This window comes from Hylobates moloch, unplaced genomic scaffold (genome assembly GCF_009828535.3).
Source record: "Hylobates moloch isolate HMO894 unplaced genomic scaffold, HMol_V3 SCAFFOLD_10, whole genome shotgun sequence".
NCBI classification, from domain to species: Eukaryota; Metazoa; Chordata; class Mammalia; order Primates; family Hylobatidae; genus Hylobates; species Hylobates moloch.
Genome location: NW_026652285.1, coordinates 28,721,817 through 28,736,007, shown reverse-complemented (window position 1 = coordinate 28,736,007; position 14,191 = coordinate 28,721,817). Strand labels below are relative to the sequence as shown.

Sequence of the window (14,191 nt, the reverse complement as noted above, 5' to 3'; positions counted from 1 at the left end):
CCTCAACAGGGCATGGACTTGTCTAAGACAGCCAGGGGGTGGCAGCAGGAGATGCCACAGCTCTAAATAGCCCGACCCCCTGCTCCTGGCTTAAAGCTGCTGCGAGTATCACAAGACTGTCTGAGGATGCCAATTCACAAGGTCAGCACCTCCCCACAACACACACACACACACACACACACACACACACACAGAGGGGCCTTGAATGAGGAGGGGACAGGAGTCTGAGGGACCCTCGGACTGCCACTCTCCAGGCTTGGCTGGGCTCAAGGCCCCTGTCTGCTCAGTAGGGCAAATCCCAAGGACATGGGCTTCCCTTCCTCCAGCCAGCCAGCCTTTTACACAAAGGCTGGAAACGCTGCTTGGGCCGCCTCTATAGAAATGCTGGGAGAGCGCACTGGACACTAGGCGACAGAATCTGGAGAAAATCCTGCACCCGCCCCTGCCAGCAGGGTGAAATGTGGAGGCCTGGTGTTTTAGGTTCTGCCAGGCAACAGTGCCGGCACTGGACAAGGGCAGAACTTGACATTAGTCCCCAGAGGGTGGCCTGGAACTGGGCTGGGATAGGCCTTGAACTGGCCCCAAGCCCTGCAGAAACCAAAACACAGGGCTGGGGCAGACTCCACCTTCTAGCAACTCCAAGAACTGATGCAGAAAGTGGCAGTGTCCCCCGCTCCTTCATGCTGGGAGTGGTGTTTGGCTCAGGTGAATTTGTGTGTCTGAAAGAGGATCATCAGAATCAAAAGGCCCCAGAAGGAATGGGCCGGGCCAGGCAGCCCAGGCGTCTGGCACTCAGGGCTGTCAGAGGGTCAGGCTGCCAAACTGCAGCCTCAGGATGGGAGGCACGGTGAGGCTAAGTCCAGCTTTAGCAAATGAAGAGCTATTAGCACTGGCCAGCCCCTGCAGAGCCAGGTCTGGCCAGAGGCTGGCTGGGGGGTCTGGGTCAGGTGAGCACCAGACCCAGGGCTGAGTGCCCATCCTGCTTGGCTTCTCTGGTTTCGTATCTGGTACCAAGAGGAAGGGGTGAAGGCTAGGATGAGGGCCCAACACTGAGAAGGATGCCTTGAAAGGGCAAGAGTCTTTTTTTTTATTTGAGACAAAGTCTTGCTCGTCCCCCAGGATGGAGTGCAATGGCGTGATCTCGACTCACTGCAACCTCTGCCTCCCGGGTTCAAGCGATTCTCTTGCCTCAGCCTCTGGAGTAGCTGGGATTACAGGCGCCTGCCACCACACCCAGCTAATTTTTGTATTTTTAGTAGAGACGGGGTTTCACCATGTTGGCCAGGCTGGTCTCGAACTCCTGACCTCAGGTGATCCACCCGCCTTGGCCTCCCAAAGTGCTGGGATTACAGGCGTGAGCCACTGCACCCAGCCAAAAGGGCAAGAGTCTTTAAGGAAGTGAACTGGGAAGCGGAAGCAAGGGAGAAATCACAGGTTTTTTTTTTGAGACGGAGTCTCCCTCTGTCGCCTAGGCTGGAGTGCAGTGGCAAGACCTTGGCTCACTGCAAGCTCCGCCTCCCGGGTTCACGCCATTCTCCTGCCTCAGCCTCCCAAGTAGCTGGGACTACAGGCGCCCACCACCATGCCCAGCTAATTTTTTATATTTTTAGTAGAGACGGGGTTTCACCGTGTTAGCCAGGATGGTCTCGATCTCCTGACCTCGTGATCCACCCGCCTTAGCCTCCCAAAGTGCTGGGATTACAGGCGTGAGCCACTGTGCCCAGCCTGAAATCACAGCCTTTTACCCCGGAGGCCCATGGGTAGAAACAACACATAGGGCTGTGTTCTCTCAGCCCAAAGCTAAGGGCAGGAAAAAAGGCATGGGCCATAGGAGCCTGAGTGACTTGGTTTGGGACAGGAAGGTTGGGGGGCTTTAGAGGGGTCAGGCAGGTCCTGTGTCCTCTCAGCTTCCCTGGAAAAGGGCTTGGAGGCACCAGCTATGGACCTGAAAGGATCAGGGGGTCAGGGAATGGGTAAGTTCCAGAGGATGAGAACAGGCGAAATGGGAAGTCTTAACACAGCTACTGGGGCCCAGCAACTTGCCATGTTAAAATGCACCCCTAGTGACTCAAAGAACCACCCGGCCAGTGGTGCAGAAGGAGAGACGTGGCACCTGGGCACAGTGGAAAGGCACGGGGCCTGCACCTCCACCAGAAGAGCCACTGCTGACCTGGACCAAGGGGGCTGCTCGGTGCCCAGCTAGGGAAGCCTGGGCCGGCTCCTGTGCTGAGGTGCTCAGGTGCTGGCTGAGAGCCCAGCTGCTGCTCTAACTTGGAGTAAACCTGGGTCAATAGCAGCATGTCTCTGGCAGGTGGGAAGGGTCTGACAACACCAAGTTTGCCCTGGAAGAAGGGCAGCCTTAAAGGAAGGCCTTTGGAAGCTGGCCTGGTGCTGTGGGCTTGAGGGCCTTTGTGGCCGAGCCCTGTCGTCCTGGCTCCAGCTTAGGCCCCAGCACTCCATTTCTTCCACTGCCACCTGCTGACCAGGAATACCAGGACAGAAGGTCTTGTTCAGCTGCTTTCTTTATTAGAAACAAGTGAGATGTATTGAGCAGAACAACAATGCATTTGGTATTTCCTCCCTGACCCTGGAAATGGATGCCCCCCCATAGCCCAAAGAAAAGCCAAGACAAAAAGGTGAAGCTCCCCCGTCCCTGTTCCCAGACGTGGCACCTGCCTGCCAGCCAGTCAGTATTTTTTAATTTAATGGAATGAAATTGTCCTAAACAGCCTCCCTAGGTGCAGTCGGCTTCCGGGCCTGCCTTCATTTGCAGCAGAGCAAAACAAGCCTCAGGCCTCCCCTGGTTCTGGGGAAGGTGGGCCAGGCCGTCAGAAGGCTGCCTCACAGGTGGGTAGGCACTGACGGGAGGGACACTCCTGCTCCCTCCCCTAACATCTGGTTCCCCTCCCTCTCCTAGAGCGCAGCTTCATGCAGCTGTCCAAGGCCTTTGGGCCCTTAGGTTGGTTAAATGCTGGTCATCTTTGGGGAAAGAATTCAGGACCACAGGGACTCCCCTAGGCTTCTGAGAGCCAGCAAGTAGGGGGGCGACGGCAGTTAGACGGGAGTTGTGGGGAAGGCCTGACATTTTCCATAAACCTGGTGTTAAAGTAGCTGGGTGTGGGCTGGCCTTCAAATAAGAAGCCTCTTCAGAAATAGGCATGTGTGGGGAAACGAGCCCTATACAGGCCTTGATCCGGAGTGGAGGCCTCCTACTCAGCTCTCTCCCTACACACAGACTGGAGTCCGTGGTCAAATGCAGAGTCAATCCAAAGGCAGGAGGTAAAGGTCGTCTTTGAAACATGGCAGCTGGGAGGACTGGGTGGCAGCGGGTGGGGGCCAGGCCCAGGGAGGCCTTCCAACAGTGGTTGCTCGAGGAGGGTTAGCGTGAAGGCCTCGGGGTCCTTCCTTTGCTTGGTTTGAGCCAGCCATGGCGCCACCACACTGCAGGGCTCCTGTGGGGAGGCCCTGACCCCCGGGCTGGTGCTCTCTGAGCTCTCTGACCTGAAGTCCCAGAAGGGGTTGAATGAAGAACACAGGGACTACTGGAACAAAAATCAGACGAGCAGCAAGCAGCCCCCAAGCCAAACCCTGCACACCTGGGCAGGGTTCTCACTGCGAGATAAAGCAGAGTCCGAGGAGGCAGGCACCCGGTTTCAGTGAGGGAGATGCTGGGGCCTTTGCCAGGAGATCTGTTTCTTCCAGAACAGCCACTGGGGCCTCACCGTTTCCATTCCATGACCTGGGTCAACCGAAACAGAGCTCACTCCAGAGATCCGCACAGCCCAAATCTCAGAGGCAGCTCAAGCTGGGACCTGGCCCAGAACAGATCAAGACTAGGACAGGGAGCCTTTCCAAGTTCCAGGTTCCCCCAAGGTAGGAAAGACTTGGGCACTTTGTTCTTTGATATCCTCAAAGGTCTGGACAGGGTGAGCCACTCTGGGGCTTGAGGCACTGTGCAACTGTTGTCTGTGGGGCTGCAAAGCAAGCCCCTGCCTCTCCAACTCCTCCCACCTGTGGAATGCAGTGCACATCTTGCTAAGAACAGCAGCTTCTTTGGTCTCGGTTTCTTGGAGTCAAGGAGTCAAACGTCAGTCACGATTGCTGGGGCCTGCAATTTGCAGCACAGGAACAACGGGAAAAGGGAGGCCCCTGCAGGCCTCTGATGAAAATCCACCTTAGTGGAGTTGCTGGCTCTAGCAGCAGTCTGCAGAGCGGGCAGCATTCCCACGAGTGGCACGGCCCCCATCCCAAGCATACGATGTCTTCTGGTTTTGGAAACTCTGCAGAATTAGCCTCCAACAAACCACACCAAAACCCACAGCCTGCAACAAGCCCCTGCTGGCCTGCAGAGAGTGGCTTCGGTGAGTGGCACAGGGCTGAGCCTGGCCTCCTGGCTAAGGCTTCACTCCTGTATGAGCGGAGAGGTGACGGCAGCAAGGAAACCCCGCACGCCACATGTCATGCTACCTCCTCCCCACCACTTGCTTCTCTAGAGCAAAAATTACATCCAAGCCTGGAAGGGAGTTCCTGACAATTCCACAGCCCAATTTTGCCCGGTCACTTGGCTGAACACCACTCCAGAATGCCTACATCGACAGCCATGTGACCAGAGGCTTCATTACGTTTTGGGAAACTGGCAGCACTGACAACCATCACTACCACAAAAATCCACAAAACAGCATCAGCGAAAATCAGACTCAGACAATGGAGATGGGAAACCACTTCTGTTGCCAAGTCCAGATCTGCCTCTAATCACTTCTTGCTACCACTTGCAGGCTGTATCTTGGAAAGGGGCAAAACAAGAAATGGCTAATGGGTTGGAAGGCACAGGCCAGGGGCTGGTGGCTGAAGGTGTCTGGGTATTGGCCCCACGCCACTCCTGCCTAGTCACCCCGGGGACATCAGAGTGCTGGCTCTTTGCTCTAAGATGAGCTAAGCAGGGCTTACACTGATATGGTCTCCAAAGGTCCCTGATGCTACAAGGAGGTCCAATGGCCTCTTCAAACTGCGTCATCCCAGGCAGTGGAAAAACAAAATCTCACAGGGGACTCATCCCTATAAGGTTGGCAATAACTGGCTAAGGAGCCCTTTTAAATCAGTTGGCAGTATGACTTCCTACAGGGAGCAGGCCAAGGGGATGGAAGAAGGGACTCAATCAATGAGGTCTGCTTCTGCGGACCGTCCCATTGCTGTGTCTCAGAATGCAGGCAGGTCTGGCCCTGCAGGAAAGTCCCTGCCCAGGGTCAGCCCCAGCCCAGAGCTCCATGTGCCATCCCGTGAGATCTGAGCCTGTTCCATCTTCCCTTCCTGCTCAAAGCCAGTCATCCCAGCTGATTCAGAAGGGGAGCTGGATGAAGTTCTCCAGATCCTCTTTTTCCCCAAGATAAGCCAATGTCTCCTCTGGAGGAAACCATGAACTGTGCCAACGTGTCTGTCTGCCACTGTCCTCGGGTCCTTATTCTGAGGAATGATCTGGATTCAGCTTTTCATTAAAGACCAAACATCCTTGTACATTTGGAACATGAAAGATATTTAAAATATTTATATATATATAATATATATATATACTTTTATTATTCACCCGTTAACTCCATTATATGCCAATCACGAGCTAGTTTTCAGCAGTTACATTCCCTTGATCATGGCTGCATGAGGATGTAATTAACTGGAAAACACGGAGACCAGAGACACGACCGGAGGTGAGGTCACGCAGCCCACGCCATCGCAATACCATTGTCAAGTTCGCTGGCGGTTTGGTAAAGCCGGTTCAGTTCTGCTCCCTTTGCCAGGGATTCTCACGTGTGTGAAAATTGGACCAACAGTGGTGGGGTTCCATTTCCTGGTTCGAATTTTCAGTGGCTTTATCCAGAATTGTACTGGTGACTGGTTATTGTAGCACCAGTCCAACCTAGGAGAGCCAACAGGGAGAGGCAGAGCTGAGTCCACAGTGGCCCAAAGACTCTCCCACACCCCCTATCCCCGAAGTTCCGAGTGACTGGGCCCGGGTCCACCGCCTGTGCTGTGGGAGCAGACTCACACCCAGCCGGCCCCACACTCAATCTCCACACCAGGGTTCACACGTCCATCAGACCTCCCAGGGAAAACTGGCCCACGCTCCAGCTCACCCCCATGTCCCCTGTGGCACTGGGGGAGGAAGGGCTAAGAAAGTGTCATGCCAGAAGAGGGCAGCAGCTCGGGAGAGGAAACCTCCTCAGAGTTCCCCCAGCCCTACCCTCCTGGCAAACCATGGGCAACTCAACTTCCACGGTTCCCTCAAGTGGGAAGGCCTCACTGGAGATGACCTTGTGCTCCTGTGTGGCTCTGTCCCGTGCCATCCTCACACCAGTTGCTGACCAGTTGCTGGTCTGGCCAGCAGAGGGAGGGCACTTTCAAAGGTTCAACTCGAGGTAACAAGGACCCAGACTGCGGCTGTCTCCCCAACCCATGGCCCGGTTTCTGCTGGAGACATGGACTCCCTGGGCCGGGTGGCCTGGACTCTGGCTGTGCGTCGCCTACCTTCTCTGCCCCCATGCTGGGGCATTTCCAATTGTAAAGGTAATACTGCAGGTTGCCGTCCCCTATGCCAAACTTAAGCTTCTCCAGGAAGGTTTTGTTCTCCATGAGATCCAGTGCATTGAACACATCAAACCCTTTCTGCAAAGCAGCAGGGAGAAACAAGAGCAGGTGAGGACAGGTGGGGATAGCCTCCTTCCTATCCCTTTGCTGCCATTTCAAAGCTGTCCTGTGGGCAGCCACAAGAACAAGGTTCCCTCAGAAGCTCTGCTGCTTCCACGTTAATCCCCGCTCTCCGGGTGGTTCTCAGGACACTCTGAGTGCCCCCTCCAGCCTGGCCTCTGCCCAGTGTCCCTCTGAGTGTACACATATGTACTCAGTGTCCAGGCCGGGGCTCTTGCTATTCCTGGTTATGCCTCCCTGAAACTCTAGTAATTTCCACAGTCCTCTCTGGAGTCCAAACCCTGAGCCCCTTCCTCTGAGAAGCTGGCTCTGGTCAGCTGCGTGGGGTTTGTGTTGCTTCCTTACTCCATGGATGCCCCAACTCTCAGGCCCTCAGTGCACCTCACGTTGTATGACACCTGCTGTGTCGCTTGGAGACTATGAAGATGCTTCCTAAACCTCACCAACTGGAGCAGAAGCTCTCACAGGGCAGGGACCAGATTGCCCATAGCAGGCTGGGCTGGGCACAGGTCACCAGAACCCACAGCAAAGCATTGATGGACGGGCTCGCCACCCGCTGCTGGCAGTTGGACACTCCAATGACTCACCACGACTGACAGCAATCACCCCTTTCCCACGCTGGGAAAGCTGTGAGGAGAACCCCTGTCCTCCCAGGGAAGGCCTGGCTATTCAGGCTCCTTGGTGGTGCCTCCTGTGAGAACGAAACTCACTGAAATGAATCAGGAGGAGTTCAATGCCTTTACTTCGGATGCTCCTTGCTCCCTCCGAGTTTTGAGTTTCTGGCTAAAAACTGTGGGAACCCTACCTAAGCAGAACAGGAGGTGAGGAGGACTCAGAGACTCCAGCCCATGGGAGGCTGTGTCCCGGGAGCTGTGCTCACCATGGCTCCACTGCCCCTTCCCCGCACATCCCCAGAGACCCCCTGGTCTGCTCCTCACCATTTTGGCGAGGACAAGGGCGTCACTCATGAGGTCTAGAAGAGGGGTCTGGGTGTGAACATTGTAGAAAGAATAAGCAGCTTTGAGACTCTTGTGGGTTGGATGGTTCATGATGGTGGAGGGCAGCGTATAAAAGCTCAGGAAATCTGTTACCTCTCCGTTTGCGTTCTGAAGGGAAGGCAATAAAAAGAGGCAGTGTCAAGCATGCACAGTGGCACTGCGGCCCGCGAACGAAATGTTTTCTCTCACTCCGCCTTCAGGCAGCTCTGCCCCTCTAGATAAACGGGTGGAAACTGCAACAGGACACGTGGGGAGGAGGAGGGACATTGGCTCAGGGCACTTGAGGACAGAGCTGTGATCGTGGGCTGAACCTGCCAGACCTCTTTCCCAGCATGGGCACCGCCAGGGACCTCTTCTTGCAGCTCACATCCCCCCAGACTGTGTCTCCTATGTCTGGTCAGCACTGGGTTAAGCTGGGACAGGCAGGGAATTGCAGGCTTTCCTGAAGGATTAAGCGGGGCTCAGTTCTCTCTATTTTGTGTTATCAAAGTGGGGCAGAGGGGGAGAAGGGCTCAAGCCAGATCCAGAGGTATCTTTTCAGCAAATTCAAGCACCAACTCCCTGTTTTTAGGGAGAACCAAACACAGACGGTCAAGGAAGTCTAGGGTGCCAACACTCGAGCCCTGGGAACCCGGCCACTCAGGGGGGTGCCTCTCTGGGAACGCGTTAGAGGCCTGGAACACCACTCCCCGACTCACCTCCACCACGAAAGTGTCGATGATATTCTCCTGGGGGTAAAACCAGTGCTCCACCTCCTCCTGGCTCATGACGGGCGTAAGGTGAAATTGCTTCAAGTACCTGCTGAGGAGCTGGTGCACTACTGGAATGTCCTTTGTTTCCATCGGTCGCAGCCCAGCTGTCTTGGGAGTCTGGAAGCAAGACAGAAGAGATGGAGTGAGATGAGCTGGTCACCCTGGATCTATCCATGGCAAGGATAGATCAGGCCCTCAAGAGAGAATCCCTGGTCATTCGGCGGCTCCCTGCACCCCCATGCATATCTCCTCTGGCACAGGGCCTGCCTCTTCCATGTCTTCTGGCCCTTTCCCTCCTAGTCCAGGCGGACTCAGGCTGCTACATCAATCAAGCATCCACAGGGCCCCAGGCTAACTCCCTAAGAAAACACAACCCTTCATGCTCCACCCGTGTTTCAAACTCCCCACCCCAGAGCACAAGACTTTCTACCCTTGGGCCAGGTTGGCCTTTCTAGCTGTGCCTTCTGCCCGCGCAGCCCAGCAGTCCTCACAGGCTTCTCACTGAACTGTGACTGATGCCATCCCACACTCACTGCTCTTTCTCTGCTAGACTTAGAGCACTTCACAGACAGACCCCAGGGCCCAGCCAGGGTCTGCCCACCCAGACACCATTACACCATTACTTCCCAGAGAGACACGGCTGCGGGTTAAATTCAGAAGAAAAGCAGCATACTCCCAGGATTTTATCCCCAGTCAGCGTCCCACCCGGCAGCTGCTTTTTGCTAGAAAAATGCTTCAGTGGAATGAAACCATGTGATCCTGTGGAGCAAATACCGGGGCTGGTAGAACATCCCCAGAGGCTCAGATACACAAAGGTGGGCTTGGGGCAATCTGCAAACAAGGTGGTGTCACAGTTTACAGGCCTCAGTCAGTGCCTGACACAATGCTTCCCAGTGCAGGAATTGCTTTTAAAACTTCAGTTCTAGACCCTCCAGCCTCTAAAATTCCTTGCTAAATCCTCGTCTCTCTAGGGGAATGCTCAATGACCTCATTCTACATGGCAGCTCCCACAATGATACCTCAAATCCTGGACTGCAAACAGCCATGCAGGGGTTTCCACCCAGACATGGGTGAGACATTCTTCTGGCTGCTGCAGCACTGTAAGAATGCTCTCTGCCTGCCTGCCCACCGGTCTAGAATGCAGGGCAGATCTGTCATGAGAACAGAAGGGAGAAGACACATACCACAGTCCCCCAAGCCTGTGCTTTTGGCAGTGTCTAACGGTACTGCAGCAGTCTCTCAAGATGGGACACTAATGACCCCAATCACTTGGTGGATTAGCCTGATTTTAGAGTGATCAATCCTGTTTAGAGGCTGAGGAGTCCAGGCAGGCAGCCTCATGTCAGCGGGAACGCAGTAACTGTGTGGACTGATGGCCAACAGGAAGCACTCCGAGGAAAGAGAAGAGATTTTTTCTTTCCTTTTTTTTTTTTTTGAGATGGAGTCTTGCTCTGTCGCCAGGCTGGAGTCCAATGGCGCGATCTCGGCTCACTGCAACCTCTGCCTCCCAGGTTCAAGCGATTCTCCTGCCTCAGCTTCCCAACTAGCTGGGATTACAGGCACGTACCACGCCCAGCTAGTTTGTGTGTTTTTAGTAGACGAGGTTTCACCGTGTTGGCAAGATGGTCTCAGTCTCTTGACCTTGTGATCCGCCCGCCTAGGCCTGCCAAAGTGCTGGGATTACAGGCGTGAGCCACCGCCAGGCCTGAGAAGGGATTTTAAGAATCCCTACTGGGATGGGCGCGGTGGTTCACACCTATAATCCCAGCATTTTGAGGGGCTGAGGTGTGTGGATCACTTGAGCCCAGGAATTCAGACGAGCCTGGGCAACATGGCAAAATCCTGTTTCTTTTTTTTTTTGAGATGGAGTCTCGCTCTGTCGCCTAGGCTGGAGTGCAGTGGCGCAATCTCAGCTCACTGCAAGCTCCGCCTCCCAGGTTCACGCCATTCTCCTGCCTCAGCCTCCCAAGTAGCTGGGACTACAAGCGCCCACCACCATGCCCAGCTAATTTTAGTAGAGACGGGGTTTCACCATGTTAGCCAGGATGGTCTCGATCTCCTGACCTCGTGATCCGCCCGCCTCGGCCTCCCAAAGTGCTGAGATTACAGGTGCGAGCCACTGTGCCTGGCAGCAAAACCCCGTTTCTATAAAAACAAAAATTGGCCGGGCATGGCCGCACATGCCTGTAGTCCCAGCTACTTGGGAGGCTGAGGTGGGAGAATCACTTGAGTCTGGGAGGTCGAGGCTGCAGTGAGCTGTGACTGTGCCACTGCACTCCAGCCTGGGCAACAGAATGAGATCCTGTCTCAAAAAAAAAAAAAAAGAATCCCTACCTGAAGCCAGCCACAGTTGGAGCATTTGTTTCTTTGGGAAACTAGGAAAACTGAGACCCAGAACAGAAAAGCAGCTCGCTTTAAGGTTGCCCAGTCCTTCAGCCAAATCCGGGTGGGGAAATTGGGATTAGAAATCGGGGCTTCCGGCCGGGCGCGGTGGCTCACGCTTGTAATCCCAGCACTTTGGGAGGCCGAAGCAGGCGGATCACGAGGGGAGATTGAGACCACGGTGAAACCCCGTCTCTACTAAAAATACAAAAAAATTAGCCGGGCGTGGTGGCGGGCGCCTGTAGTCCCAGCTACTCGGAGAGGCTGAGGCAGGAGAATGGCGTGAACCCGGAAGGCGGAGCTTGCAGTGAGCCGAGATCGCGCCACTGCGCTCCAGCCTGGGCGACAGAGCGAGACTCCGTCTCAAAAAAAAAAAAAAAAAAAAAAAAAAAAAAAAAAAAAAAAAAAAGAAATCGGGGCTTCCCTCACAAGCTCAGGTCACCCTTTACCTGACCCAGCAGAGGGGCGTCACAGACCCTCTAGTGCATCTGCACTGGGCTTTGGAACGCGCTGCCATATGTATGAAGGTTCACTAAGTGGATTCATCATTCTATTTATGCTTTACTTAGGCTAAAATTACAGAGAATAGGTGTTCTCTGAGCCTTTCAACAGATGGCAGAGAAGCTAGTCCAGGCACAGACTCAGAGGAACTGAGAAAGTTAAACTAAAATAAAATCCTGCTTCAGATAACAGAAATAGAAAGTCCAGGAAATCTGAAGACTATGGGCTAGTTCACTTTTCCGGTAGGAGAAAGCTCCCTCTCCACCCAGAGCCCTTCTCTCCTGCTGATAGCCAGGCTCTCCTTGCCCTCTCTCTGCCCCCTGCCCACCACCCGGGGCACCACTGGCCTCTGGCAGTCGGTAGAGCTTCATGGTGCGCTGCATGGTCATATTTCTGCTCAGGTGGGAGAACTTCACTTCAATCAGCTTCCGTGGGTTTAGGGACCGATGCCAATACCTGTGGGGACACAAATGTCCTGTCCTCAGGGTTCTGGCCAATCCCTATTACAAGGACAATGGCAGGGAGACCCCAGCTGGCCAGCAGGTGGCGTGAGAGACACATCAGGTGCCTCCAGAGTCAGTGTTGTCACCCTGCTCTCCAGCCTCCCCCTTCCCCTAGTGAGTGCTGCCAAAGCTCCTCCCGGATTTTCTTTCTCCCTATTTTTCTTGCTCAATTTCAAAAACTATTCCTTTGCTACAGCGGTTGTCTGGGGAGAGCAATCCTCACTCAAGTCAACGGAAAAGGACTGTAGTCAAGCCCAGAAGATGATGGCAGAGGCACTCACCCTCCTCCCTCCTCCTCTTTTGCTTTCACACCTGGTGTTTTTACTTTTAAAGTTCTCTAGGGAGAGATTATTCAATTGTTTTAAACAACTTTCTAAGGCAGAGGCTGCCCTTAGATCACATAGCTGACTTGCTCTATTTGGTGCACACAATATTCAAAACAATTTGAGCCAACCATTTAAAACTTCAGGACATTTCCCATAAAAATCCAGATTTGGGCTCATCCCTAAAAACAAAAACAAACCACCAGTACCGCCCCCCACTATCTCCAAATGGCAGCAGCCAGCAGACACCAAGAGCCCTCCTGACAAGGCAGGGACTTGCCAGTCTGCCATCCCTACAACCCTCCCACCCTCTCCATGCTCCCCATCTGGCTTCTGCAGGCACCAAGTGCCCGCCTTACCAGATACTCCAGAGGTGGGATGCTAAGGGCAGAGCTGTGACTCACAGTGGCACATGCTCCTCAACTACAGTGCAGACACCCGTATTTTTGGGGACTTACAGGAAGACAGTTTTACCTGCAGGTGCCAACGGGCTTTGGTAGTACCACCCCGGCAGTGTAAACTGCTTGGAAGATGCCCTCCAGGTGAACCCGCCTGGTGATCTCTCGGATCAGGACTGGAGCTACCCTCTTGGAACGCAACTTCTTGTGGACACACAGGAAGTTGATCTCTACCATCTTCTTCTCTCTAAGAGGGGGAAAAATCCAGGTGACAAGGTTTTTAACAGGGAAGGGAATGGTGATCCCATCAAGTACGTGCAGCCACATCTAGAAGGACCAGGTCTGCAGCACAGGTGTACTTTTAGCTGCCACCTGCACTCAGTACTGGGACTCCCCACCACACTCCACCAGGCCAGGAGCCTGCCTCACTTCAACAGAATCTATTTCCAAAGGAAGGTGGGACTCAAGCAAACGCCTTTATTCGAAGGTACCACCAGCATCTCCCTGATGAGTCCCTAGGAGTCGACTGGGGAATCCCACCTTCAGCATGCAGGGAAGCAGCACAGGGAACCCACGGGGCAGGTCAAGGCAATTCTAGGGTTTCAAGCATTCTGATTCCCTCAAGAACACAGCTGATAAGCCCTGAAGACTGTGGCAGGCAGATAGTTTGAACACTTCCAGGGAAAATGAAGAGCAGAGATCACAGGCCCCAAGGACTATCTGAATCTGGGTCACACTGGCTCTGGCCCATTTCTGCTGCTGTTCAAGTGCTTCCATGTGTGACTGGTACAGCGTTCAAAAATGAGCCTCTGATTAGCGGGTGTGGTGGCGTGTGCCTGTAATCCCAGCTACTTGGGAGGCTGAGGCAGGAGAATCATTTGAACCCTGGAGGTGGAGCTTGCAGTGAACCAAGATCACACCACTGCACTCCAGCCTGGGCAACAGAGTGAGACTAAAAAAGGCCTCTGGCCAGGCACAGTGGCTCACGCCTATAATCCCAACACTCTTGGGAGGCAGAAGTGAGTGGATCACTTGAGCTCAGGAGTTTGAGACCAGCGTGGGCAACACAGCAAGACCTTGCCTCTATAAAATTTAAAAAATAATAAGCAAAAACAAAAACAAGCCTCTGCTGAGCAGGCACACCAGGCCTCAGGGTGGGCTCCTTCCAACCCGGGCCACAGACAAGGGAGCCAGCTGGGACTCTGAGCAGAACAGGTGGTTCCTAGGATGAACTTGCAGTCCCCGCACCTGGGCATCCTCCCTTCCTGAGACCTTCCCTCTTCCTTTCATGGGGCACGTTGTGCAGCCTTTTTCTCCTCCCTCCCAGACCAAGCAGGATGGCGGTGTTGTTGGGGGTGGGGGTAGGTGCAGGTGCTTACGTGTCATAGATATGGATGTTTGCTGGGATGGCGCTAATGAACCCAACCAATTTCCGACTTGAGACCACTCGAACCCCGCAGTGCCACTGGGGGAGCCAGCCGGGTGGCCGGAGAGCCCTGGAAAAGAGAGGCTGGGGTAGTTGTGCTGCTTGCCGGCAGGCTAGACAAGCTGTTTGGGCTCCGCAGCCCAATTTGGTTCGGACCTGGTGCTACCACCTCCCTGGGGGTTAACAGCTGAATTCTCTTTAGGGCCAAGCCC

The 14,191-nt window shown here is 54.2% G+C and overlaps 1 protein-coding gene across 2 annotated transcripts in view; it reads right to left on the bottom strand.

The window, feature by feature from the left end:
* Positions 1-5,550: 5,550 nt before the first annotated feature.
* Positions 5,551-14,191, bottom strand: part of NMT1 (N-myristoyltransferase 1) — a 44,144-nt gene continuing 35,503 nt past the window's right edge. The window contains exons 7-13 of one of the 2 annotated variants that reach the window (XM_032163898.2): positions 13,933-14,049; positions 12,630-12,800; positions 11,677-11,785; positions 8,393-8,563; positions 7,635-7,802; positions 6,517-6,654; positions 5,551-5,908 (exon numbers count right to left, since the gene is read on the bottom strand). In XM_032163898.2, coding sequence (XP_032019789.2) covers positions 5,888-5,908; positions 6,517-6,654; positions 7,635-7,802; positions 8,393-8,563; positions 11,677-11,785; positions 12,630-12,800; positions 13,933-14,049 — 895 coding nt within the window. In that variant the 3' untranslated portion in view covers positions 5,551-5,887. Of the gene's footprint in view, positions 5,909-6,516; positions 6,655-6,680; positions 7,803-8,392; positions 8,564-11,676; positions 11,786-12,629; positions 12,801-13,932; positions 14,050-14,191 lie in introns of those variants that run through there. The other variant, XM_032163897.2, reaches the window with a different exon arrangement.